General features: G+C 44.2%; 3 protein-coding genes across 6 annotated transcripts; 1 reads left to right on the forward strand and 2 right to left on the reverse strand.

Annotated features, from left to right (window-relative positions):
• The first annotated feature begins 1,335 nt into the window (after positions 1–1,335).
• On the forward strand, positions 1,336–4,820 carry LOC101027228 (uncharacterized). Of its 4 annotated transcripts, none has more exons than XM_008675179.3 (10): positions 1,336–1,617; positions 1,841–1,897; positions 2,005–2,196; positions 2,438–2,520; positions 2,613–2,672; positions 3,067–3,175; positions 3,262–3,314; positions 3,841–3,921; positions 4,048–4,160; positions 4,531–4,820. In XM_008675179.3, the coding sequence occupies exons 3-10, from the start codon at positions 2,055–2,057 to the stop codon at positions 4,598–4,600; spliced, it is 711 nt and encodes a 236-aa protein (XP_008673401.1). In that variant the 5' UTR covers positions 1,336–1,617; positions 1,841–1,897; positions 2,005–2,054; the 3' UTR covers positions 4,601–4,820. The 4 variants fall into 4 exon arrangements, with proteins under 4 accessions (XP_008673401.1, XP_008673402.1, XP_020405597.1 ...); XM_008675180.3 differs by having other exon boundaries at positions 4,060–4,160; XM_020550008.2 differs by having other exon boundaries at positions 2,005–2,142; positions 4,060–4,160.
• A 3,294-nt stretch (positions 4,821–8,114) lies between these two features.
• LOC100501808 (Aspartyl protease family protein 2) lies at positions 8,115–9,948 on the reverse strand. The gene has a single exon (NM_001196463.2). It carries the CDS (start codon positions 9,924–9,926, stop codon positions 8,469–8,471), a length of 1,458 nt encoding a protein of 485 aa, NP_001183392.2. The 5' UTR covers positions 9,927–9,948; the 3' UTR covers positions 8,115–8,468.
• A 4,886-nt stretch (positions 9,949–14,834) lies between these two features.
• On the reverse strand, positions 14,835–17,746 carry LOC100283237 (uncharacterized). The gene is made up of 3 exons (NM_001156139.1): positions 17,552–17,746; positions 17,226–17,425; positions 14,835–15,260 (listed from the first exon to the last, which is right to left on the reverse strand). Exons 2-3 carry the CDS (start codon positions 17,405–17,407, stop codon positions 15,074–15,076), a joined length of 369 nt encoding a protein of 122 aa, NP_001149611.1. The 5' UTR covers positions 17,408–17,425; positions 17,552–17,746; the 3' UTR covers positions 14,835–15,073.
• Positions 17,747–23,938: the final 6,192 nt, after the last annotated feature.

Raw genomic sequence — 23,938 nt, forward strand, 5'->3', positions numbered from 1 at the left:
GGGCGGGGGCGTGTGGACACGGCTGACGTGGGCGGGGGCAGGGCAGATGGGTTGAGATAGGGTGTGGACGCTAACGTTGGATTCTTAATAGAGTATTATAGATGTGCATTATAAGAAGTTGTTCTAACCATTTGCTTTTCTGTTAATACGTTTTCAGATCTGTCTATTACAGCAAAAGTCCCCACTTTCTAGAGGTTACGTAGATCTTTTTTCCCCTAAAATGTAGTTTCTGCTCATCTTATTGAGAATATTCATTTTCTAAGATATTGTACATAACTTTTTTTTGTTTTTTTAGCAGTACACTGTAACTTATGTTTCGCAACACAGGTTTTATTAACGGTTGCAGACCTACACAGAAATTTACTGCTTCATAAAGGTTGTTTCTATTGCGCCTTCCATTTTAACTTCCTAACACATTGCCTTGATACTGATGCACACTTTCTGAAAATCTTACTACGAATATTCAATTTGTATGATTCTCTGCTTACTGATTTGTTTTTTATTTAATAGTAAATCCTAATCTTTGATTTGGTAACACGACCTTCATCAACTTCTACATATCTGCTCAGAAAAAATATTGCTTGGTCAAGGTTTCATTATACATTTCTTTATACCTTCTTAATAGTGTGTTCAGATATTACTATTTTTCTCCATTGTTGGTACCATTACATATTTCTTTTTTTCATTATCCGTTTAATGATTGTGTTTGCATGATTTTACGGATATATGGGAAGAATTTAGATAGAACTGCTGCTGTGAATAGGGATGTTCCTAAAACATCCGACTTATATCACAAATATAATATTTTAGCATAGATATACATAGAATTTAAAGCTAATTTTTTGCAATGCTATTAAGAATATTATGAATTATTTAAATAATTTTTTATATAATTTTTTATGTATATTATTTTCTCCCTACAACAAAAAAGTTGAAAAAAATATTCGAATCTGTATTCGAATAGACATCGAAGTTTATATCAATTATTTAAAAATATATAGAATGAATTTAATGTTTATTTTTTGTGAAGATTAATAGCCTAAATGCTAAAAACTAGAATATAAATTTATATAGCAAATTCTATATGTTATTTGTTAATAATCGAAAAAAGAAGACCAAAAATTTAACACCGAATAAATATCCGGATCCATTCCTAGCTGTGAAGATGAAAAAGTAAAAAAATTAAATGTTAATGATGTGACAAAAGGAAATGATATAGATTGATAAATTTAGAGACCCCTACAAATAGGCTTACGACATCCAGCACGCACCCATTCCGTTTGTACGGACACAGGAGCCATATATTACTCTTCATAAAAGAAGGCAAAGCGTTTACGGATTCTTTTTCTAGCATTTCTCAATTCTTTTTTGTTCCGGCCCCAATATGCTCTGTCTCAAAGTCAATTTGCCTACGAGTTCGAACGAACCGACAAGAAGGAGCAATACACAAGAGAGAAGACAAGGAATAGCGCCAGCGGCGGCCAGGGTGCCGCTCGATCTCTATGACTTGTTCTTCCCTCCCTTTCTTCCCTTCACAAGGTTCCTGAGGCCCGCTTTGAGCTGAGATGGATTCGTCCCAGTAGTGTTCTGGGTGCTCCCGTTTCTTGATTTCTTCCGGTAAGTTTGTACTGCTACCGTTTCTTGATTTGTTCCAGGAAGTTTGTACTGCTACGCATTGGCCTTCATTTCGCTTAGGAGATTCAGCATCTAATCTTAGTTGATGGTTAAATTTTATACCATGTAAAAAAGAAGAAGATTGTTGCGCCGTGAATTGTCCATATGCACGAGTCAATTGACTAGGATAGGACTGAATTTTACTTCACTTTTGAATTCAATGCAGAACTTAGGCATTACTGTTTACAGAATACGACCACAAGATTCCGGACACTGTGTTTTGGTAAGATTCCCCAAACCAATGGCGCATGTACTAGTTTATACTATTGTTTCTCCTGAAGCTTATAAGGCCATTGTCATATTTGTTTCAATTGAACTGTGCTCTTGCAGCTCTTCTCCGAGTTTGCACTTTGCTTGATATTCCATTTGGAGGAGCTGCGATGGGCTGTCTGCAAACAAAGCACGCCAGTCGATCGCCGCACTTGCTGGATACACGGGAAGCTGTAGCCCTTGCTGCTGAAACATCTTGTGAGAAAGTGGATCTTCCAGATTTTGTTAATATTGCTACTGGAACACTGCGGCGTGAGAATTGAATTCCATCTTCCATAAGAAAGAGGAATCAAACGGTTGCTTTCAGATATACTGCCATGTTTTCCTGCTTACATTCATGCCTACCTCCTTATTTTTTTCCCATATTTTTTCGGTTAACAAGCCTAGCGAAAACACCGTGGCATTGCAACTTCTCTGACTAACTCTGATACGCATGTATTGTTGTGTACTTGTGTTTTGGGTCTAGTTTGTTAAGCTCCACCTATTGTTGCAGTTACAGTGAGTGAAGTTGAAGCACTGCATGACCTCTTCCGGAAAATAAGTAATTCAGTTATCAGAGATAATCTAATTCACAAGGTAGTCTCCAAAGCATAATTTTGGATGGGTAACAAACAATCTTATGATAAATTAATTAAATATGTCTCCTTTTCCGTTTTCCTTTTTTCCAGGAAGAATTCCAACTTGCTCTCTTTAGGGGCAAGAAGCAGCAAAATCTCTTTGTTGATAGGGTAAGAGTTGTTGGTTTCAAAATGTTGCTCATGACTTCATTTATCGTATAAAGAACAGCTTCTCTAAGTCTTCCTCCCCAACAAATACCTGATGATTGTTTGTTGATCCAATTTTTTTACTAATTGGTTTTATTAGTAAACATCAGCACTCATTTGTTAGCTATGTAAAAGCATTTCTACTTCAGTGTCATAGTTGTAACTTCTGTGCAGTTTTAAATCATGGATTGGTAGAGTGTGATATACAAGGATTCAAGTCTTCGGCATAGGGTTGTTGTTGTTGATGATGATTTATGCTTTAATTCAAGAGTAAATTCAATGTGTTAGTTTTGTATAGTCTTAAATCAGTTGTATGTCTATACAATTTACTATAACAAAGCTCAAAAACAAATTACAGGTATTTGACTTGTTTGATCAAAAACGAAATGGTGTAATTGAATTTGGTGAGTTTGTTCGATCTCTTGGTGTGTTTCATCCAGATGCACCAGAAGATCAGAAAGTTGCATGTAAGAAAGTTATTCTGCTGAGGCTCAGAACCAGAAACTTATAGGTTTAATTTCTTTAGCTAATTATTTTTATTTGGTTAATGCAGTTGCATTTAAGTTGTATGACTTAAAACAGACAGGCTTTATAGAACGGCATGAGGTAAGCACTGTTTTTCTTTTCATTAGTTACTTTCTGGCTTTCAGTGAATGAACGTAATGGTGTACATTCTTGTAGCCGGTTGCACAATGCTGCATCCCTGATTCCCTTGTTGAATATTGATATTAGGCATTCATGTTTCCTTCTAAAATTACCTTAGTATCTGCTTAGTGGCAGCTGAAGTAAATTACAAAAACTTGAGAAAACCCATCTTTGAAAACTTATTTCAATATAATAGATAGATCAGGATCAGATGGATAAATGTCACTCAGTTGTATTTCTCAGTAACATATGGCCTGTAGAGAATTTCTTTCTTGATAGATAAGTATGATGTAATACCAATTAATTGATGTATATTGTTCTCTTTTGTTCTGAAATGTCAATAGATAAACGTGCTGTTTTAGCTGGAGCTTTTGTGAATGGCTTTCACCATTTATCCCATTAATCATGTCTACTGCACCGAGCATGTCAGGTCTTCCTAAAATGTGATTATTAGGAATATTTCTCACTGTCCTCAGTTACGTCGCAGTTAAAGGAGATGGTGCTGGCTCTGCTGGACGAATCAGATTTGGATATTGCGAGCGACGCTGTCGAGATGATTGTTGACAGGGTAAGAAAGCATTTCATCCATGTGGTGGTCCTCTGTGGTGCGGTGCTCTAATTCCCAAGAACACAAAACAAATACGTTATATCCATTTCGCATGGCGCTGAAACTTTTGGTGTTGGTTATTGATAGACATTTGATCAGGCCGACACAAAAGGTGATGGGAAGATAGATCAGGAAGAATGGACTGAATATGCTAAAGACAATCCATACGTGCTGAGGAATATGACCCTTCCATACCTCAAGTAAGTGTGCATGGGAGGAGTTTTTTTTTTCTTCTTTTTTTTGTAATATTTCTGAATGGTATATTAGCAGGACATCTTGATCAATAGAGTTGCCATGTTATTTGACCATAGAAGTCTATTATTAAGGGTTGCATCAGTTTTGTTTATGGTGGGAGAATATCTCTTTGTTTTACATCTAATTTTGTGCCCTGTGGGTTGCATTCACACGACAAGCAGCTGTTATGTTTTATAAATGAAAATAACTCAGACTTGGGTGGCCATGTACACCTTGACTGATTTTATGTGTGCCCTTCCTTCTTTTTCTTTTCTTTTTTTATGAAAACTATGAATAGCCTTATTTGACTTACTATCGGTTGCTCTTATTTCTCAGGGACATTACTATGGTATTCCCAAGCTTTGTGATGCACTCAGAAATCAGTGAAACAGACATGGCTGTCTAACCTGAAAAGTAACTGCAAACTCACAGCTTCTCTGCACAGCCTGATGTATATTAATGATGGAACCGGAATCTTTTCATCAAGAAAAGGTTAATTTGCAACCTTCTCTCGTGAACAGAAATTTGTGGACTGGTGTAAATGGTGGGAATAGGAAAGGTGTTCTGTTATATTACCGACAAGCAAACGAGCAATCTAGCATCTATCTGATTGTCGTTTTCAGACACTCGTGATTAGCTTCAATATTTTTCCTCACCCTATCCCATATCTTCCTCCCACCACCGTTTCTCGTCGCGCCCTCCGCTTCCATTGCCCCTGCCTCATCTGGACCTCGGTCGCCCTGCATCTCCTTGCCATCTTGCCTCGTCCCGCCGCTGTTAGCTCTGATCCGACACTAGACACGAATCGAATACGAATCATGATAAATAGTCAGTAACCTCCCCCGACGTTTGAACAGTTCTATCGTCGTCGCATAGCTTCGCAGCTCTGGTATCCGGCAGCGCGGACACACCATTTTGGTATTATACAGCTCGGCCGTTCTCCAGTTCGGACAACGCTACCCAAATAGTAATATAACCAGAACACTCCGGTAATTCCAATTCCAGTTCATGAGTACAGGAAGGACGAGGGGCGGACTCATTTGAAATGAGAAGGCCACTTCCACCACGATTCCTACCGCAGCATCCATCCAATATGTGGAGCAAGGAAGAAAAAAAAAAGACACTGATGTTAGTTTGTGATATGAAGAAATGACAGTACAGTGAACTGAGGAAATGCTTCATAATATATACTTACTTCTGTTCTCAAATATTTGTCGATCGCCGGTTCATTTTTGAACTAAAATGTCATCGTACATTCGTAAGCCCCCCGGCCGGCCCGGTTTACTTGCCACAAAATGCGTTCATCAACACATGCAGCGACGTTTGTAATCCCTTACTTGCGTGGTACGGCAGAGAAACGATTCCCTGGCCTGGTCCCCACCCCCGGCTCGATGGACGGCTCCTGTCGCGGCGTCCACACGCGGACGCGGACGCGGGCACTGCGGTGGCGTTGTTCGCCGAACCATGTGAGTGACTCCTCTACGCGAACGTGATTTTGTTTAATCAGCCGCCCATCGTCGGTTCGGCGCTCCCGTCCACGCAGCACGACATCCGTCAAACCGCGCGCCCACCGCCACGGACGTACGTAGGTGGGCCCAAAAATGGGCAATGAAACGAGACAAATCAACGTCCCCGTTGCTAGTGCATTACAGTACAGCATTCCTGAGGCTTCGCTTGCGTTTGCGTGTCATCATGTGCGCGTGTTTGCATGCGAGATGCCACTACGCGGCGCAGGCCCTCTTATACTTTTATCACCGACACGGCCCACGGCGCTCCACTTGTGATGTATCACTGTGTATGCAAGTAGCAGGATGCAGCGGCGCGGACGATGCATGCAAGTGCCCGGCTGCCTGGCCCCAGCCGCAGGTGGTTGCTCCGGGGCGGCAGCGCTTGACCCAGCACTTGAAGAGCCAAGTAGAACGGAGCCGTTCCATCCCTGATTCTAGGAACGGAGCCGCTCTGTTCTGTGTTTGGTAATCTGAAACGGAGCGGCTCTATTTTTTGTTTGATTGCAGAGTGAACGGAACAAAGCGTGACTGTGAGAGCGGGATGGGAACGGAGCGGCTCCGTCCGGTTGATTTTTTTGGAGCGGAATGGTTCTAGATCTGAAGAAAATATTCCCTAATTGGAGTCATTCCGTTCTAGTTATTTTGTAACCAAACAGCAACAAAACTGGAATAGAACGGCTCAATTCTACTTGGCTCTTCAACCAAACACTACCTGAATGCCGGATCACGCAGCCGGCGAGCACGCCATTGTCGCCCCCCTGCACTGCACTGCACCTCACCTGCAAGAACCTATATAAACATAGTACTCATACTATAAATGTTTAGTTTTGCTTAGTGTTTACTCACATTTAACTACTATATTTTACTGTTTGGTCCACAGTTTACAAATTGATTAGCATCAACGGAGGAGCCTGGGCCGAGACTTAGCCTGCACTAGGTCCGCCCCTTACTGCTGTGTCCGCTGTAGGGATGGATCCAGATTTTTATTCGGATGTCAATTTTTTGGTCTTTTTTTCGATTGTGAACAACAAACATATAGAATTTGCTATATAAATTTATATTCTTGTTTTTAGCATTAAGGCTATTAATCTTCATAAAAAATAAACATTAAATTCGTTCTATATCTTTTTAAATAATTCATATAAAAAATTCGGATGTCTATCCAAATACGGATTCAGATGTTTTTTCACTTTTTTTGTTGTAGTGAGAAAATAATGTACATAAAAAATTACAAAAATTTATTTAAATACTTTATAATATTCTTAATAGCATTGCCGAAAATTAGCTTGAAATTCTATGTATATCTATACTAAAATATTAGATTTGTGATACAAATTGAATGTTTTAGGAACATCCGTAGTCGGCTGCTCGTAGCGATGATCACGGAAAATACACAGGTGCTGGTCTGGTACAAGGTGTCTCATGTGCCCGCAAGCCTAAGGGGGTGTTTGAATGCTCTAAAACTAATGGTTAGCCACTACAATTAGTTGAGACATCCAAACACCCTATCTAATAGTTCAACTATTAGCTATTTTTAGTAAATTAGTTAATAGTTATGTATTTATCTGTTAGCTAGCTAATTTCACTAATAATTTTTAGCCAACTAACTATTAGTTTTAGTGCATTCAAACACCCCCTAAATAAAGCCTTCGTATCCGGGACGTGTGTATAGGCATGCTGGGCCTAGATATGGCAGCCACAAATTACTCCAGCAGGACAAAGAAAGTCTGCCGGAGCACCGGACGGTAGGCTTCCTGTTCTAGACACGGGAGTGTGGCAGCAGTGCAACGGCAGGACTCAGGAGCGTACCATACTTTACTACAGTACTCCTAAAGATTAGTATCGGGGTAGGTGGCAGGCGGGCAGGGGCCTCGCCGGACAGCGACACGCGCAGCCTCTGCGGCGCGGTCTCCGAGGCTGCCGGACGGTACGGCAAAGCAAAGTCGCGCACCAACGTTCCTCCACGGCTCCACCCAACACAGTTCGGCGCTTGGCAGTCTCTCCAGTCTCCACCCCGGCACGGGACGGGTGGTGGAGCGGCGGCCCGTGCCCATCCGGGTTTCGAGCAAATAAAATAAAAGACCCCCACCTCTCAGTCACGCAAGCCACGAGGGTCCACAGGAGAGCACGGGAAGCAAGCAGGCGGCGGGGGCCACATCCAGGCGTGCCGTGCAGTTGCGCCCCGCACTGGCAAAGGCAAATATCTTCACCTCACTGGACCGTTAGAAAACTTCCAAGTGACGCGGTGTGCACTCGCTGTGCATCTATCTAATCTACCTGCTGCTCTCTCGCTCTCGCAGCGCAGCCCGCACCCGACGCATAGCCCCCCAACTCAAAACCCCCTGCGCGTGGGTACTTTGGCTGGGGTTTTAACCACGCAGCATGTCCAGCAGCACAAAGCCAACATTTTTTAAAGTTAAAAGCGCCGCTTTTTTTATAACCCCAACACTTTTGACAGTGCCTTTTACAGCCATTCATCGACCAACCGCCTGCTGCTGCTGATATCTTCCCTCCTCTCGCGCATCCAACCAAACTACTACACAGCACTGTCAGAGAGACACAAGACAACTCTGACAAGTGCCCAGTGCCCGCGTTTTTTTTAACAGCACAGCATCCAAGGCCAAGCAAAGCAAACCCACAAGCCACCGCATCCATTAATTATGACTAACAAGGCGGCTCACTTGATTACCAGCTAATCACTCGCTAATTAATTCTCTCTCTCCTCGCTCGAGAGAGGACGGGTTCACCACTCCGGCCTGGGGGCTCTCAGCAGCCTTTGGGCGCGAACCCCACGCGCTGGCCGTCGCCGTCGAACACCACGCGGAACCCCTGCTGCTGGATGTTGCCGATGATGGACACGCCGCCGTCGGTGCCCGCGAACGCGAAGCAGAAGGTGCCCCTGGAGTCCACGGGGATGAGGTAGTTCTCGGGGGGCAGTGCGGCCTCGGCGCCGCCCGCGAAGTGCATCGACACGGTCGGCACCTTCACCACCCTGCGCCCGCCCAGGTCGTAGCACGTGTCGAACAGCGAGAACCCGCCGGGGGAGAGCCGGAGCCCCCCCGCCGCGGCGGCGCGGAACGCGTCGCGGAGCGCGGAGTAGGACGCGCGGGCGAGGCGGGTCACGGAGGTGCCCGAGTCCACGATCACGCCGCCGCGGCCCGTGGACGGGTCCAGCCGGAGGTCCGACTCGGCCACGCCCGGGACGCGCGCGCCGCCCACGCTGATGCCCACCAGCTGCACGTAGTAGAACGTCTCCATGCGCGGGTTGCGGACCATCGGGGTGAAGGACGCCGACGACGCGCCGACGGAGCCCGCCCCGAAGCTGACGGTGGAGGACCGGTGGGAGCCCGGCGCGGCGCCCGCGCCGGAGGAGGTGCGGTCGACGAGGCAGTAGGAGAAGCTCCGGCCGTAGCGGCGGGAGATCTGGGTCGGGAACGACAGCCCGCCGCGCCCGAGCCCCAGCAGCCCCGCCGCGGCCACGAACAGGCCCTCGTTGTCGTGGCCGCACCCGAGCGCCACGCGCGCCACGCGGGCGCCTCCCGCGAAGGTGAGCGTCTCGGTCACGAAGTCGCCCGCGGTCACCGAGCCGTCGCCGTAGGCCACCTGGTACATGCACGCCCCGCGCCGCAGGTCGCAGCCCCCCGAGTCCAGCCTGCGGCACAGCGCCGCGCCGCAGCCCACGGCGCCGTACGAGCTCGAGCGCCGCGGGTCGAACACCGGGCCCGACTGCTCGTAGCACCGCCGGCACGGCGCGCACTGCACCCACACCACGTCGCTGCCGGTGTCCAGCACCATCAGCGCCTGCGTGGCCGGCGTGCCCACCCCGATCTTGGTGAAGTACTCCCCGCTCCCCTGCGCCAGCCCCGAGACCACCGGCGCCGCGACGCCCTTTCTCCCGTTGCCACCGCCGGCGCCGGCCGCCTCCGAGATCCGCGCCGCCCTACGCTTGTCCCGCTGCAGACGGTGCTTCAGCAGCTCGCCCGCGGTGGCGTTCACCGCGAAGGTGTCCCGGTGGACCACGCGGAAGTGCACGGCCGAGTCTGACGCCGCGGCCGCCTCCTCCGCGACGGCAAGGCTGCCGCCGAAGACATCCTCGTCCGCGTCCAAGGACGGAGCGGTGTACAAGTGGGGAGACAGCGGGGTGGCTACAAAGCTGTGGTACTCCACGGCCTTGACGACATTGGAAGCGGCAACCAGAAGGAGCAGCGCGGCGAGGGTCGTCATGGCTAGCAAGTGGAGTGTACTGGCAGAGGGAGTTGGTGGCAAGGCATATATGAAGGGAGGAGGGGGATTAATTAAATGGAGACGGTGAGCGGCGCTGCGGTGGGCTGGTGCTAGGACTACCAGTGGTGATTATACTCGGCTAGCCCTAGCAGTTAATTGAGGTGCATCTGCGGAGGATGTTTCGGTGCCGTGCCGCTTGCATCGGGGCGACGCGGAATAAATGTTGGCTGCGGGCGGGTGGAAACTGGCTCTGGTCTGGATACGATATGACCCGCTCCTGCTGCAGACGCGTTGCCGTGCCGACGGTGCCGTGTGACTCGTATTGGCTGTGCTTCAAACTCAGCACCATCAACGTGTGATTCAGTTCGGTCATCTTTTTTCCTAAAATAAAATTCTCGAACAAATCTTCTTCTGCAGATCGTTTGCCGGTCCGCCTGCTAAGACTATTCGCAGCGATTTCTCCTAAATTTTTCTCCCATGTATCACTTTTTTATGTCACATCATCAACAGTCCATCACTACTTTTTTATCTCCCGCAGCGGTTCACCCTAAACACTTCTCCTATACCCCACTTTTTTGACGAAGGGGCAGAGCCCCATATTTCATTAAAAAATAGGATGAGTCATTACAAACCAAAACGATGAGCTACAACCCATCGACAAAAGAGCACCTAGTGATGCTAAACCCTTCACACTATCGCATTAAACAAGCAAGGATCAGTCTCCACTAATCATCTATCCAGACGAAACCATAGTTTTTAAGCAAAGCTTATTACAACGGATGAAAATAAAAGTGCAGCTACGAAGCTAACAAGCCAGAGTTAACTAGTTCACCAAAAGGATAACCTAGAGATTGAGCGACAGCCAACCACATAAAATGCGCCAAAATCACCCTTCATCTAGAAATGCGGCGATCTATCGGGCACCACCCAAACGACCAACACATCACTTCACTTGCTATCTTTCCGATTAGCCGGCTTCCTTGGACCACCATCTATTTTTCCTTCTCTCTCTGACGAATAGCCCAAGAATCTAGCCAAAAGCAACAGAGAAATATTATGTTAGCAGGATCAAGGAGAATTTTATCAAAAAAACCAATCATTTCTGGTTCTCCAAATAGCCCAAAAAATAGCTCCACCCCCAAATATCATTAAATTGGAGATTCTGTCTTTAGATTTGTTCAGCCATCTGTCACAAAGATCCCCAATGCTTTTTGGAATGAAATCAAGATTTAAGGCAATTTGAATCACTCTCCATACAAATCTAGCAATGAAACATTTAAAGAACAAATGTTCAATCGATTCTAGACCTCCACAAAAACAGCATTCACTAGAGCCATGTCAATTTCTTTTTTTCAGATTGTCTTTTGTAAGAATTTTATTTCTTACCAACAGCCAGATGAAGACTTTGATTTTTTTTGTGGTAACTTAGATTTCCACAAGAACCTGTAAGGAACAGCCGCCTGATCAATCGAATTTTTCTTATATAAAGAATTAACAGTAAAACCTTTGTTACCCATACACCATCTCACTCTGTCCTCTTGAACTGACAAATTATATTGAGCATATAAATAAACTAATTCACCATAAAGTACTTGAAGATTACCCATCATTCTTCTTCTCAAGGAAAGAGCATCAAAATTTGAGGATAAGACCTTATTAACCGAAATATCCTTATCAAGAGCCAAGTCAAACAGAACAGGAAATTTAACTGCCAAAGGACAATCACCAATCCAAGAATTTTTCCAGAAACTAGTTTTACAACCATTACCAACAATAACTTTACAGTATTTAAAGAAAACATCTCTGAGACTTAAAAGTTTTTTCCAAAACTGAGAGTCATTCTGTCTTTGCTTAACTCAGATAAGAGGTTTTCCGTTAATATATTTTTTTGCAATGATCTTTTGCTATAAACCATTTGAATTTTCCAAATTCCAAAGCCACTTTGACAACAAGGCATCATTCATATATTCCAAATTCAAAACCCTTAAGCCTCCTTGATTTTTAGGAGTACAAATATAAAATATTATTTTCTATACCTACTTTTTATCTACTATCAATTTTCATCTACTAACAATTCATCGCGGGTCCACAGCTGCAGTACCAAATAGTGTCAGGGCGCGTGAACAGTGACACGCCAGTTCTAAAGGGAGAGAGAAGAGGTCTGTTCGCTAGGGGGCTCGATAGAGATGGCCGTTGCAGTTGCAGGTGGTAGAGGGCAACTGTTGCCCTTAGTGCATAAATAGTAACAGGGGAGGGAAGACGTGGAGTGCACCGTTGGAGTACTCTAGCGCTCGCGGGACACTCACCGTCACCGAGCCAGGGAGCTTCGGTGCTCCATCCATGCCATGCATCATCGGGCGTACGTACGTACGTGCCAGCCAAAAGGATGCATCACTGGGTGCTTTGTAAAGTTGACGAAACGTACGCAATCGCCGAGCTTTGCTTTATAAAGGCCATCCATACATACATCCATCATATTCATATGTGTCCAGTCCACAAATCTACGGCTTTCCCCAGTCCCTCAACTTCCTTTTGGCTTGGTTTGCCGTTGCCGAGGCAGGCATCTTCGTGCTCCTCTTTTTCTTCTTTCGGTCGGGCCCGCACCCTTCGCTTTCCATGCTACTTTTTCCTATACCACATACTTTCTTGTATATAAGACGCAATCAATCTCTGGTTTAAAGACTAAGAAATATAATTAAATGTTTATACTCCCTCCGTTTCTTTTTATTTGTCGCTGGATAGTGCAATTTTACACTATCCAGCGACAAATAAAAAGAAACGGAGGGAGTATATCATTACATCGATATACGTATAAACAACAGAGTGTGTCTAATATTGTGTAACAAGAACAAAAAGTAGTTACGAGTCTGTTATATCTTTCCATTTGATACTGAACGAGAAGTGCGCACGCGGCACGCCGTTGCAAGTTGCAACGCAGGGAGATGGACAAAAGCCTACAAGCTACACTAAAGCAGGCCAATAACCGGCGACCACAGCTCGGCCGAATCAGCCCAGTATGCCCGCACCTTGCATTTAAGTCATGGATTGGTTAAAACTGTTCATGTGAAAATACTGTGGTTGCCAAACAGGTCTTGAATTATACTTACACGCCTACTTACACGCCGTTTGGATCATTAGAAATGAATTCTATTCTAATAATAATAATTTAGATATATATCAATTAAGCTAATTCGGTTTTATACAAAATATATTTGCATACTATTATCTGCAAGATGTCGGAGATATTTATGTACTGCATTTTTACTATACAGGAGTGAGACGGATAGTGTAATGTAAGTTACAGAGTAGAAACAAATTCTACTAATGTATAAAATTATTTCTCATCCTCTACTCCATGAATTTGAGATATGCTTATATCTGAATTTTGGAAAGTGGCGGAATGTTAAATTTCAAACTAAATAAGTTACTTTATTGAGTGGATTCCAATTCCTCTAAAATGAAGGGATCCGAACACCCCGTTATGTAAAATCATAGCAATTAGTAAACCAATGTATTATAATACTATGGTTTAGAAAACTGAGTTACCAGATATGAGAATTCTTCACCAGGGTTTGACACTCCACACCTATCCCTATACTCCCTCCAGTGCAGTAAAGGTAGTCGTTTAGGACATGATTGTGCATACCAAGGAGTGATTAATTATCATAGAGTTTTCCCTGTTTGCCCCTATTAAATAGGGATATGGGTGCATTAACGCCACTACAACAAGTAGGCTTGATTGGTTGCTGCAGCAGCTTCAAGGCATTCTAGACTAGATGTCTCAAGTTCAATTCCTCTTAAATGCATCTTTTTTTGTGCAATTACTAGGGGCAACAACGTCCAAATCCCAGACCCACGCGCGCTATGACTTCTTTTTGTGCACGCGCAGGATGACTTCTTTTACTGCACCGGAGGGAGTATAAAGTTATACTCATCTCCATCCCATACCCATCATAGGTAAGGTTCATACCATACCTATCTTTATTTGGGTATCCGATCTTTAATGAAACTTCTTTCTCTTACAAGAGAAACATTATTACATTATATTTTATAAAACATTAACAGCCACACAACAACTAACAACAATACATCACTAATAAATATGGCATGCAACAAGAAAAATATTGTTTAGCCATACAAAACAGCAAAAACACAAAGTAACACATGGACTGATAGATGGGACGACTAGTGACTGGCCTTCTAGGTTGGGTGTTTAAAAGGATTGAGAGATGTAGGATTGGTTGTTACGTTTATTGACTATTAGAATGCACACCTAATTTTACTGAGTAAATATTAACTAGGGATAATTGAGTTCCGATGATTGCTTTTAAACCCATACCCACTTATGATTGCTTCTCAAACTCATACCCACTTATCCAATGGGTGAAGATTTTATCCTATATTTACACTCATAGAGATAATTTTTGTTCCATACATTGACCCTAATAGAGGAATTCTCCATAGGTTAGGGCTTATCTGGTCCAAGTGGATTGAGTAAGATTAGATGGTTTAAATTCCAAAATAACCGAACAAAACCTTAACGGGTACCTAATAGAGGAATTTCCCATGAATTAGGTCCCGTTGACATCTCTATTCGGAATAAAACACGAACTCAGAACACAAGGTTCCTTGTTCATTGTAAAACAGCCTCCAATATATGTGTTATAAAATAATATTCTTTTGGAAGCACAAAGACACGGTATTATTTCAACCATATCTTACTGTAGCACCAGTAATCGATAAAGGATAAAATCGCAAAACACAAGTTGACTACTTCGACAGATTCGACCACGCTAATGTTTCATCGGTCCACACATTCAGAAACTGGTCGTTCTGTTATGTTCATCCAAAAAATCACATACGGAACACAAGGAATTTATTTTGAGGGAAGAAATAAAGGCAGAAATCAGTCCGCACGCGGGGGATTGCAACCAACAAAGAATTACATGCACCAAAATCAACAATTGAGCGAGCAAATTATTGAGGCAATGTTGCAACGATGTGCCCGTCTTTGCTGGCATTCAGCACTAGGTAAACTCTTACAAAGAAACAAAATTGTGAACCAAGGCAGGTACCATCGTCGTCGTTTCGACAAGCATCAGCTAAGAGTATCAATTATAAAGCAGGTCTTGACCAGTGGAAATCATCTAGACCTTATAGCCGGTCAAGGTGAAACCTCTGCCGACAATCTCGCCTACGCAGAACCATGCATAGAGCTCAACTCCAAATAAACTCGCAATGCCAAGGTCCTCGACCGTGAGGTCCTTCCTGTTCTTCCATACCTGCTTGACACAATCAAGCTCCTTCCAGAATGACTCATAGCGACCTGGTAGGCTGAACAAACACAACAAAGGTTAGAAACCATGAAAAGTAAAATCCTGAATGGCACAAGTTACATATTGCGTCTAACTGCTGTTCCTAATGCTATTATTAAGTTTCAACAGGCCATTTGCATTTAGACAAACAATGATGTACTAATTGGAGCTCCTTGATACTTAAAATTTTGTCAAGCCATTTCTATTTATAATGGTCAAATTCAGAATACCTCTGAACTTTTACCTCTGTTCTTAACTGTAAGTCGTCTTGGCTTGTTTAGGGATATAGCTTTTGCTAGATTACACTATCTCTAAATACATAGTAAAAATGGATCTAGAAAAGCAGAATCCACTTCTAATTTGGACCGGAGGGGGTATTAATTAGCACCAGGTCTGAGAAGAAATATTTCCGCCTTATGTTAATAAACACTTCCATCCTTGCTACCTAGAAGTATCACTTTGACTTGGGACATTTGAAGAGAAACTACAGGCCTCCAAAAAACGCACCTGCCACTGTACTAAAATGGTTTTTAGCATTGTTTAGTGTTGTGCTCAGCTAACTAGCTAATACAAAAGGAAATACAAGATCATGACAGGGCCAAGTGCCCATCATTTCATCCTATCACATGCAAATTGTTTATTTAGATATATGAGAGTAAAGTGGGAAATAAAATCCGGATACGGATACGGATACACCTGCATGCTGCACCCAGCAAATCTTACACTCTAATCAAAGCAAATTTTCAACATTTGAGGCTAAAGATGTTATGCATAAACTCTTATAAACCATATATGCGTGCGCGCACAGCATTTTCCTGTCAATCAACCAACATCCAAAATAAACAAGAATGCAATCACATTCGCCAATAGCCAATCAAGTTATCAGTTTTTATATGCAAAGCTGAATCTACTCTTCAATACATGCATAGTTTTCGGATACAGTGATATCATAAAGATTCATTTCCAAAATCATATAGCAAATTCTTCTTGCAGCGGTACCATGACACACCAACACCACAAGAGACTCACACCAGGGTGTTACTTGAACAAACTTTCATGGTTTTCCCTAATAGCCATGCATTGTGCTCCATGCATCTATCCATGTTTCCACATAAGATGAATCTCAGCAAATTGCAGAAAAAATATACAAGGAATACATAGTTACAAACATGGATAATCGAGCATGCAAGCATTGATGAAGTGTTTTCAAGTCGGACAATTTGCCGGTCGTTCTGGCTGGCCGACTTGACGATTAATCGTGATTGGTCCAAACCGACTTGGGATGATTAATCACGACTAATCGGACGACTTGAAAACATATTGATGTATAGGTTTGTTTTCCTATGATAGTTCAAAATTGTGCTTAATCCACCAAACCGAACTTAATTTCAGGAACTGGCAGGTGTAGTATTGAAAGAGAAGATGGAACATTCTATTGCCTGAAGGTGTGCAATCATGATATAACAAAAACATTACAGATACATGGGGACTTATCACATTTCCTATAGCTACAAACCGCATGATAAAAGACATACTAAGTGTTAAGTCAAACAGTGCAGCCATGAAGAACCATGTTAGCCAAGAGGGTAAGACATGGACTGCCCTCAAAGGTGAAGAACATAAATATGCTGCGCTAGATACAAATGCTCAGTTACACCGCCAAAAAACCAACAACATTATCTTGCTAGCAACCTTAATCCGCTCACAGAATCAGACAGACAGCTTGGCTATCCTCATCACTTATACTGGCCATAAGCAAATCACACCATACATCCATACTACGTTCAGGTTTAACAAGGTGATTGCAATAGTAGCCAGGACAAAAACATTACGTGCACAGCACTGTACCCATCGAACAAACGACCTGAACAAGACCCGTTACTGATTACTGCGCGCACAAACAGATCGTACAGCGCTTCAGGCAATAGAACCCAATTGGCTAATCGCAACGAGACGCAACAGCAAAAGAGGCAAACGGTTTCACCTTGCGAGGCGGGTGTAAAAGAGCTGCTTGGAGAGCTCCTGGCACTTCTCGACGGTGGGGGGCTGAACGACGTACTGCTTGTTCTTCTCCATTACCTCCTTGTAGTAGGAGCAGCCGTGCTTCGAGGCGAACTCCGCCGCACGCGTTACCTGTGTGCGCAGCTGCGCCAGCTTCGCCGCCATCGCCGCCGGTCTTAAACCCTATGTCACCCCGCACAGGAAGGGAAAACCGAGTCAAATCGAAAGGAACCAGATCTGAACGCATGGGGTGGGGAGGAGATCCGGCGGGACGAGATCAGACTTTAGAGTGCAGAATCGCAAGCTCACCTTGGTGAAGCGAATGGGCGAGGTGCGAGGAGATCTACAAGGACGAGAACGGCGGGCGAGATGGGGAGGGGGGAACGGTGGCGGAGGGTAGGTGCGTATGGGTTGGTCGAGACTCGATACCTCGAGAGGTCGAGGGCAGTATCGTCACTTCGTTTTGTAGTTTTGGTTCAGCGATTAGGGATCCGTTTCTCGAGTGTCCCAGATCTCAGCAACTCCAAAATATATTTTTAATAGATATTTTAATTTTTAACAAGTATAAGAGTTTTTTAAAATCTTAATATAAATTATTATTTAAATAGTCATTACATGAAAATCGTTTTCTATATATTTTGTTCTTCAATAATTTTTGTGTGTCATATACTCCTCGGTCCCAAAATATAAGGTGTAACTACTTTTTTTCTTATCCCACAATATAAGACGTGATATCTTTATACACACATACATCGATACAGTGATATAGATAGAATTAAGTGTATTTTTTGGTCTTTGATCTAGAGATTATATACTGAGACAGAGGTAGTATATAGTTTGAAATATGGAATTGAAGATAATTATGTTTGAAAAACCAAATAAAATTAACTAAAAATATTTACTAGTTAGTTGATCTTACATTGCTACGATTTCTATATATATCGTATAGATACGCTTTTCTTAAATGAGATATTTATTCAAACATGATTTAATCTTATAGATTCTCAGATTGTGCTAAAGGGAGACAACTGAGAATCAGGTCGGTCAGCACACGAGCTGGTAGTCAATGTGATCCAACGCTGAGCTAGGCGTATAGTGGTGTCGTCCTTGTCGGCGATGGATCCGGTGGTACGCCTCACGTGGATTTGAACGCGAAGTGGCACGCTCCTAGGTTGGATCGCATAGATTCGGTTGCGCCTCGCGGTACACCTAGGATTTCTCTATAGAGACGTTGCATGGTGATGTGGCAAGGAGAGAGGCGGAGACGACAGGCGGCGAGGTATGTGGTGTGGGGCGAGACGAGATGAAGTTTTTCTCTCTCGTCTTTTTCACACTTGCAAGATCAGTGATGGTGAGAGTTAAGGTACTAAACTATAGATGGCCAAATGAATCGTCAACCCAAGCCACGACATGATCTGACCCAACACGATTCAAAGTAGTAGGCTCATGTTGGTCGGTCCCGAGAATCGTCCCGTGCCTGGATCACCTTCTCGGCCCACAGTAGATCATCTTCCGGAGGTGTTGTGTGTACTATCGATCTTATCTTTTCGTCATCATCCAAAGAACAACTATCCGTTATCATATAGAACACCATCTGATCACATGTATAAATGAGTATGTGGAGGAAGGAAGGCTGAATACATGCCCTACCAACAAAAAAAGGAGAGCACAAAATGGTTGCTCTGCAAATTCTCTCTCTAAAAAGAGGTTAAACGATTTACCTGGGAAGAAAAAGGCATATTGGCGTTTCTGCGCCCACGAGAACATGAATGCACACACAAACAATCATGTGCAGTTCCATGCATCACATGAAGCAAGCAGAGTAGATCGTTCTCCAACAAGCATAGCGCGGGTAGGGAACTGCTAAACTGGAGCTGATCATACTGACACGATGCCCACTCAGCAAGTGCCTTGAAGAAGGACATCCCTGTCATGGACAGTTCCATTCATAGCTCCTCTTTGATTGTAAGGCTATTATTTTCATTGCATGGCCACTGGTCAATCGAATCACAGATTAACAGCACAAACATTTTGAAATCTTTTTGGAATCGATGCCTACCACAACATTATTGTTTTGAAGGATGGAAGTGCCTGTAATGATGGTAACCTAATATTGCATGCCAAAAAGATTAGAAATAGTTAAAATCAAATCAACCTCAGTACAACAAGAAAATATGAAATACTTAGTTCTTCAAAAGGGAAAAAAGAAACTATGAAATACTAAGCTGTGGGAGAGTATATGTGATGATCTACATGGCTAGTATTTGGCAACCATCTGCAGTAACTGCACAACTTATTCTCTTTTCCTTTTTTTCCAGAGTAGATTGATTGCAAGCTCTCTAAAAGTATGTACCCAGATTGCCATATATGTACTCATTTAAATCTAAAAGTTCAAACAACGAGTATGAAAAAAAATCAACCACAACGAGATAAATTGTTACGCAATATTTAAATGTCTCGTTGAGAGGTATGTCATGTAGGGTAGGTAAAAAGGATAGGTATGCAAAGGATCTGCAATGTTGAACACAAGAGGTAAGATACGTGGCAAGAATAGTTAGAAATGGAAAATCGGTGTCAGGGGAAAGATCCCTGGGCCCATGGGCCCCCTGAGTCAGCAAAAGGACGAGGGAAATGTCCATCCTCGAATAGTCTCGAGGCACCTAGCCCAGGATCGAGCAAGACGGAGCCAGAAGGGAGGGTCAGATGAACCTAGAGGAAGCCACCCGAGTTGATTCCACGCCTGACCTCAGACTGATCCATCATAAGTGATCGACCGCATTAACTACGTCTAGCACCGAGCCGCAACGGGAGAGTCGATCCTCCTACTCATGACATATGGACCCCTAGGCCTATGACCCACTCATGACCTATCAAACCTAGACCTAAATGCACTTGTCATCTATAGGACCTGCAACACGACGAGCCACGCCAAGACCCAGGCTACGAAGGCCAGGGGTCGACATGGTGGCACAAAGATGGTAATGATGGTGTCGGAGCTCTTTGCCGCCCATGCAGCCAGTCTTAAAGAGCACAGATAGAAAAGCCCAGACAACCAAGATACATGACGACAAGCACGACTCTAACAAGGTAGAACACCTCGTTTTACCACAGTGTAATAGCTCCTTCCTTGAGAAACTACTGGTAACCGACCCCCACTTTGGCATATAAAAGGGGGAGGGTCGGTTGAGAACGAGAGATACGTAAGCATAGAGAAAAAACCCACGACGAAAGATGGACCGACAACCACACGCTGGAGGACTACGGAGGCCGAAGCCAAGGAGTACGCTGCCACGACTCCCAAGGTTTAGCTAGGTTGAGAGCACCAGATTTGTAGTCCTTAGATCACTCCACGCATTAGATACTTGGGAGCCTCCTCTCTCTCGCTCGCTTGTAACCCCTACTATGAGCATTGAGTGACAAGGTGTCGGTAGTGCGAGCCACCGAAGACCGGATGTAGGGACGTTCTGCTCGAACCAATATAAATCTTGCGTCCACTGAGCACACCATCCGGACCCTGGAACGCGTACAAACAAATTTACTTACCGGCTGACAGTTAGTGTGACAGGTAGGGGCTTTGTGCGTTCTCTACGGCTTCCCCAGGATCAGGATGGAAATCGGCAATGACCTCCAAGAAGGCATCGGAGCCTCCCGGAGTAGAACAATGACAAACAGATATGTATTCCATGAACCCAATGCTCATAATTTGTGGTTCCTTTCCAGCAGCCTCGTTCTAGGCTTGCTTAGGAGAAGGGATGCCCTGAAAAAACAAATAATAGAGACATTGATAGTGTTGAAAGGGTGCCAGAAAGGTTCCACTCCTTGACCTCACAAAGAAGTGGGTTTCCCTTAACTCCTCCCAGAGCGAACGCTGTTGAGCAGGGCATCTACCAATTTCCTAGCGAGCGGTTCCGAAGCTTTGATAATTTTGACGAGCTCCTCGTCACTCCGGGCATCATAATAACCTTTGCTCAAGGCCTCCAGGTCGAAGTGCGACATGGTGATGGCGAAGGTTTGGCTGACCCCTCGGCGGAAGGATTCCGCTTCGAGCTCTCGAATCCCGTGAAACGCTCAAAGCTTAAGATCAAGGACTTAGGCCCAGACTAAGGAGGCACCCTAGATCGCGCGCGCGACGTCCACCACCTCTGATAGGCAAATTTTCTCCCTCTCCAACTTTTCTAAGCAAAGCTGCACTTGGACGAAGTTCTCCTTGGCAGCATCAAACTTCTCATGCAAAGCTGGCCAAAGAGGATAAGAGCAATGTAAAGGGTGAAAGGGAGTGACGACGGGTGACAGATCATGGAGTAAGGGCGTAAAGGTCCTACCTTTTAGAGAGGCCCAGACCCTCTCTTCCTCCACTCGGCCACCCAATTTCTCCTCCAAGACCATGACCTAAGCTTCGGTGACCTCCTTCCCTTGCTCTAGGATGCGAAGCCGGGAGTTTACCTTCACACACTCGAGGCGAGCGAGGTCATTTGTCTCCTTGTCTCTTTTCACTGCGTCAACCAGACCGTCGTACGCCTTCTAGGTTGATTCGACTCGGGCGCGAGCTTCGTTGGCCTTATTCCTCGCCGCCTAGAGATCACCGGTGGAATGCTCACATGTTTCCTTTGCACGTGGAGAAAGCAAGACTTGCCCGTCGACGTCCTCGCAAGCGACTAAGAACAAAAAGGAAGCGAGAGGGTGAACCATTACTAGGTGAGCATCTTCCTAACTTATGCTCAGACACAACTTACCAAAAAGTTTCTAGTGCATGATTGAAAACCAATGAAAATCGACCCGCAATGCCTTTTCGGTGTCACCACTCATCCCGTCTAGCTCTTTATAGAGGGCCTAGAAGTCGGCACCCTCGGTGGGACCATCCAAAATGAACTAGTGAAAGTTGCCTAGAGGGGGATGAAAAGGCAAGCGAAAACTTTTTCAACAAAAACTAAAAACGAACTAGGTAAAACCGGTTCCACCAGTTTGCATGAGCTCAACTAAAGAATGAGATATAAACTAAATTGATCTTGAAATTCACCCAGATAACTTTGGAAATGAGATGTTCTAGTTGATCCACATGGTTCAAAGTAGTAGATCTGAGAAGGGCACTTCTCAAAATCCACACACCAGAAAGATATAAACAAATCTTCCATAGAATGGTGAGAGAACGAAGAACACAAAGAAACACAATGAGCAAGAATACAAGAGAAACAAGATTTATCCCGAGGTTCGGTCATACCACCAAGGTGCCCTACTTCCTTGTTGAGGCGCCCACAAAGAGCCGGACCTCTTTCAACCCTAATCCTCCCTTTGCCGACCACAAAGGTCAAGCCCACACACTAATCTTTTCTCAAACGAGTGGGTAATACAAACTTTCTTGTAGTCTTCCATAAGATTTGGAGACTCACAAGCGACACTTAGTTGTCTAGGAGCTAGAAGCTCCAAGAGTAATGAATCCACAAAGAACTCGATGTAGTACCAAAGCTCGAATCAAGAAGAGCAAGAGGGATTTAGAGATGAAGCACAAAAACCGCAGCTCTCAAACTCACTTAAAGATTTCTCTCCAAAGATCTAAAATGGGAGAGGCAAGAGATGTGTGAGAGAGAGTGGGAGGTGTTTCTCAAGTTAGAAATGGAGTTTGGGTCGTGCTCCACTGTGGGGAGAGAGGTAGGAGTGAGTATATATAGGCGGGGCTCCAAAACTAGTTGTTTTTTCACTTTTCTGCTAAAAACCGGTTGAACCGCCCCTAGCAGGTCTGGCAGACTGACGCGTAGTCTGACCAAGTTGACCAGACCAGTTCAACCGCCCTGTGCGGGCGGTTGAACCACCCCTAACGACTCTGCCGACCTATTTGCCAGTCTAACTGGCAGACTGTTGGTCAGAGGTCAGAGGGTCAGAGACCAGTTGAACTGCGCCTCAGTACCAGTTCAACTGGTCTTGACCAGAGAGTTTAGGAGAGAAAACCCCAGTTCAACTGTCCGGAGGCAAGTTCAACTGGTGTATGGTCAAAGAGGTTCACAATTGAAGTTGAAGTTCAGCTGGAGTTGAGAAAGCTCAACTGTAGTTGAAAAAGCTCAATTGCAGTTGAAAAAGTTCAACTCAGCTAAAGTTCAGCCCAGCTGAAAAAGCTCAACTGCAGCTGAAGAAGCTCACCTCAGCTGAAGTTTAGTTCAGCTAAAAAAGCTCAACTGCAGCTGAAGAAGTTCACCTGCTTTTCAACAAGGACACTCTCAGTTTCTCAAACCTAACCACGGTCAACCATAGAATGTTCAAGAGATTTTAGGTTTTCAAAAATAGCTTTTGAATATAGAGGTTTGAGCTTTAGCAAACACCAACCTTCTTCTTGGACCCCCCTTGATAGTACAACGATTTCTATACTCAAGTTAAATAAAATATAATTAAGTAAACTCCTTGAGTCATTGGTGTCTCATGTGTGATTTCTCCATGGCGTTGCTTCATAAGGATCACAAACATCTTTGTCTATCCTCTTGAAGCAAACACATGTCAAACCCTGTGACTTGTACCATATTACCATATATGAGTTCAAATCATGGCTTCAAGTCACCTTACTGATGAATCAACATGTCATAACTCTTCATAGCTGATTAGTTCATCGACTTAGTGCAAGTACTCTCTTCTTCACCTTAGCCATGGTACCTCGGTCCACAAGTCATCGCTTAGCCTTCACCTTCGCTTAGTTCCTCGAAGCCCTTTCCT

The sequence above is a fragment of the Zea mays genome, chromosome 3 (assembly GCF_902167145.1).
Source record: "Zea mays cultivar B73 chromosome 3, Zm-B73-REFERENCE-NAM-5.0, whole genome shotgun sequence".
NCBI classification, from domain to species: domain Eukaryota; kingdom Viridiplantae; phylum Streptophyta; class Magnoliopsida; order Poales; family Poaceae; genus Zea; species Zea mays.

Excerpts from the sequence above, each read along its gene's own strand:
- LOC101027228 (XM_008675179.3), top strand. The coding sequence starts at position 2,055 with ATGGGCTGTCTGCAAACAAAGCACGCCAGTCGATCGCCGCACTTGCTG. Across the intron at positions 2,521-2,612 it reads GAGATAATCTAATTCACAAG|GAAGAATTCCAACTTGCTCT; the intron begins GTAGTCTCCAAA and ends CCTTTTTTCCAG. Across the intron at positions 3,315-3,840 it reads GCTTTATAGAACGGCATGAG|TTAAAGGAGATGGTGCTGGC; the intron begins GTAAGCACTGTT and ends GTTACGTCGCAG.
- LOC100501808 (NM_001196463.2), bottom strand. The coding sequence starts at position 9,926 with ATGACGACCCTCGCCGCGCTGCTCCTTCTGGTTGCCGCTTCCAATGTC.
- LOC100283237 (NM_001156139.1), bottom strand. The coding sequence starts at position 17,407 with ATGGCGGCGAAGCTGGCGCAGCTGCGCACACAGGTAACGCGTGCGGCG. Across the intron at positions 15,261-17,225 it reads TTTTACACCCGCCTCGCAAG|CCTACCAGGTCGCTATGAGT; the intron begins GTGAAACCGTTT and ends GTGTTTGTTCAG.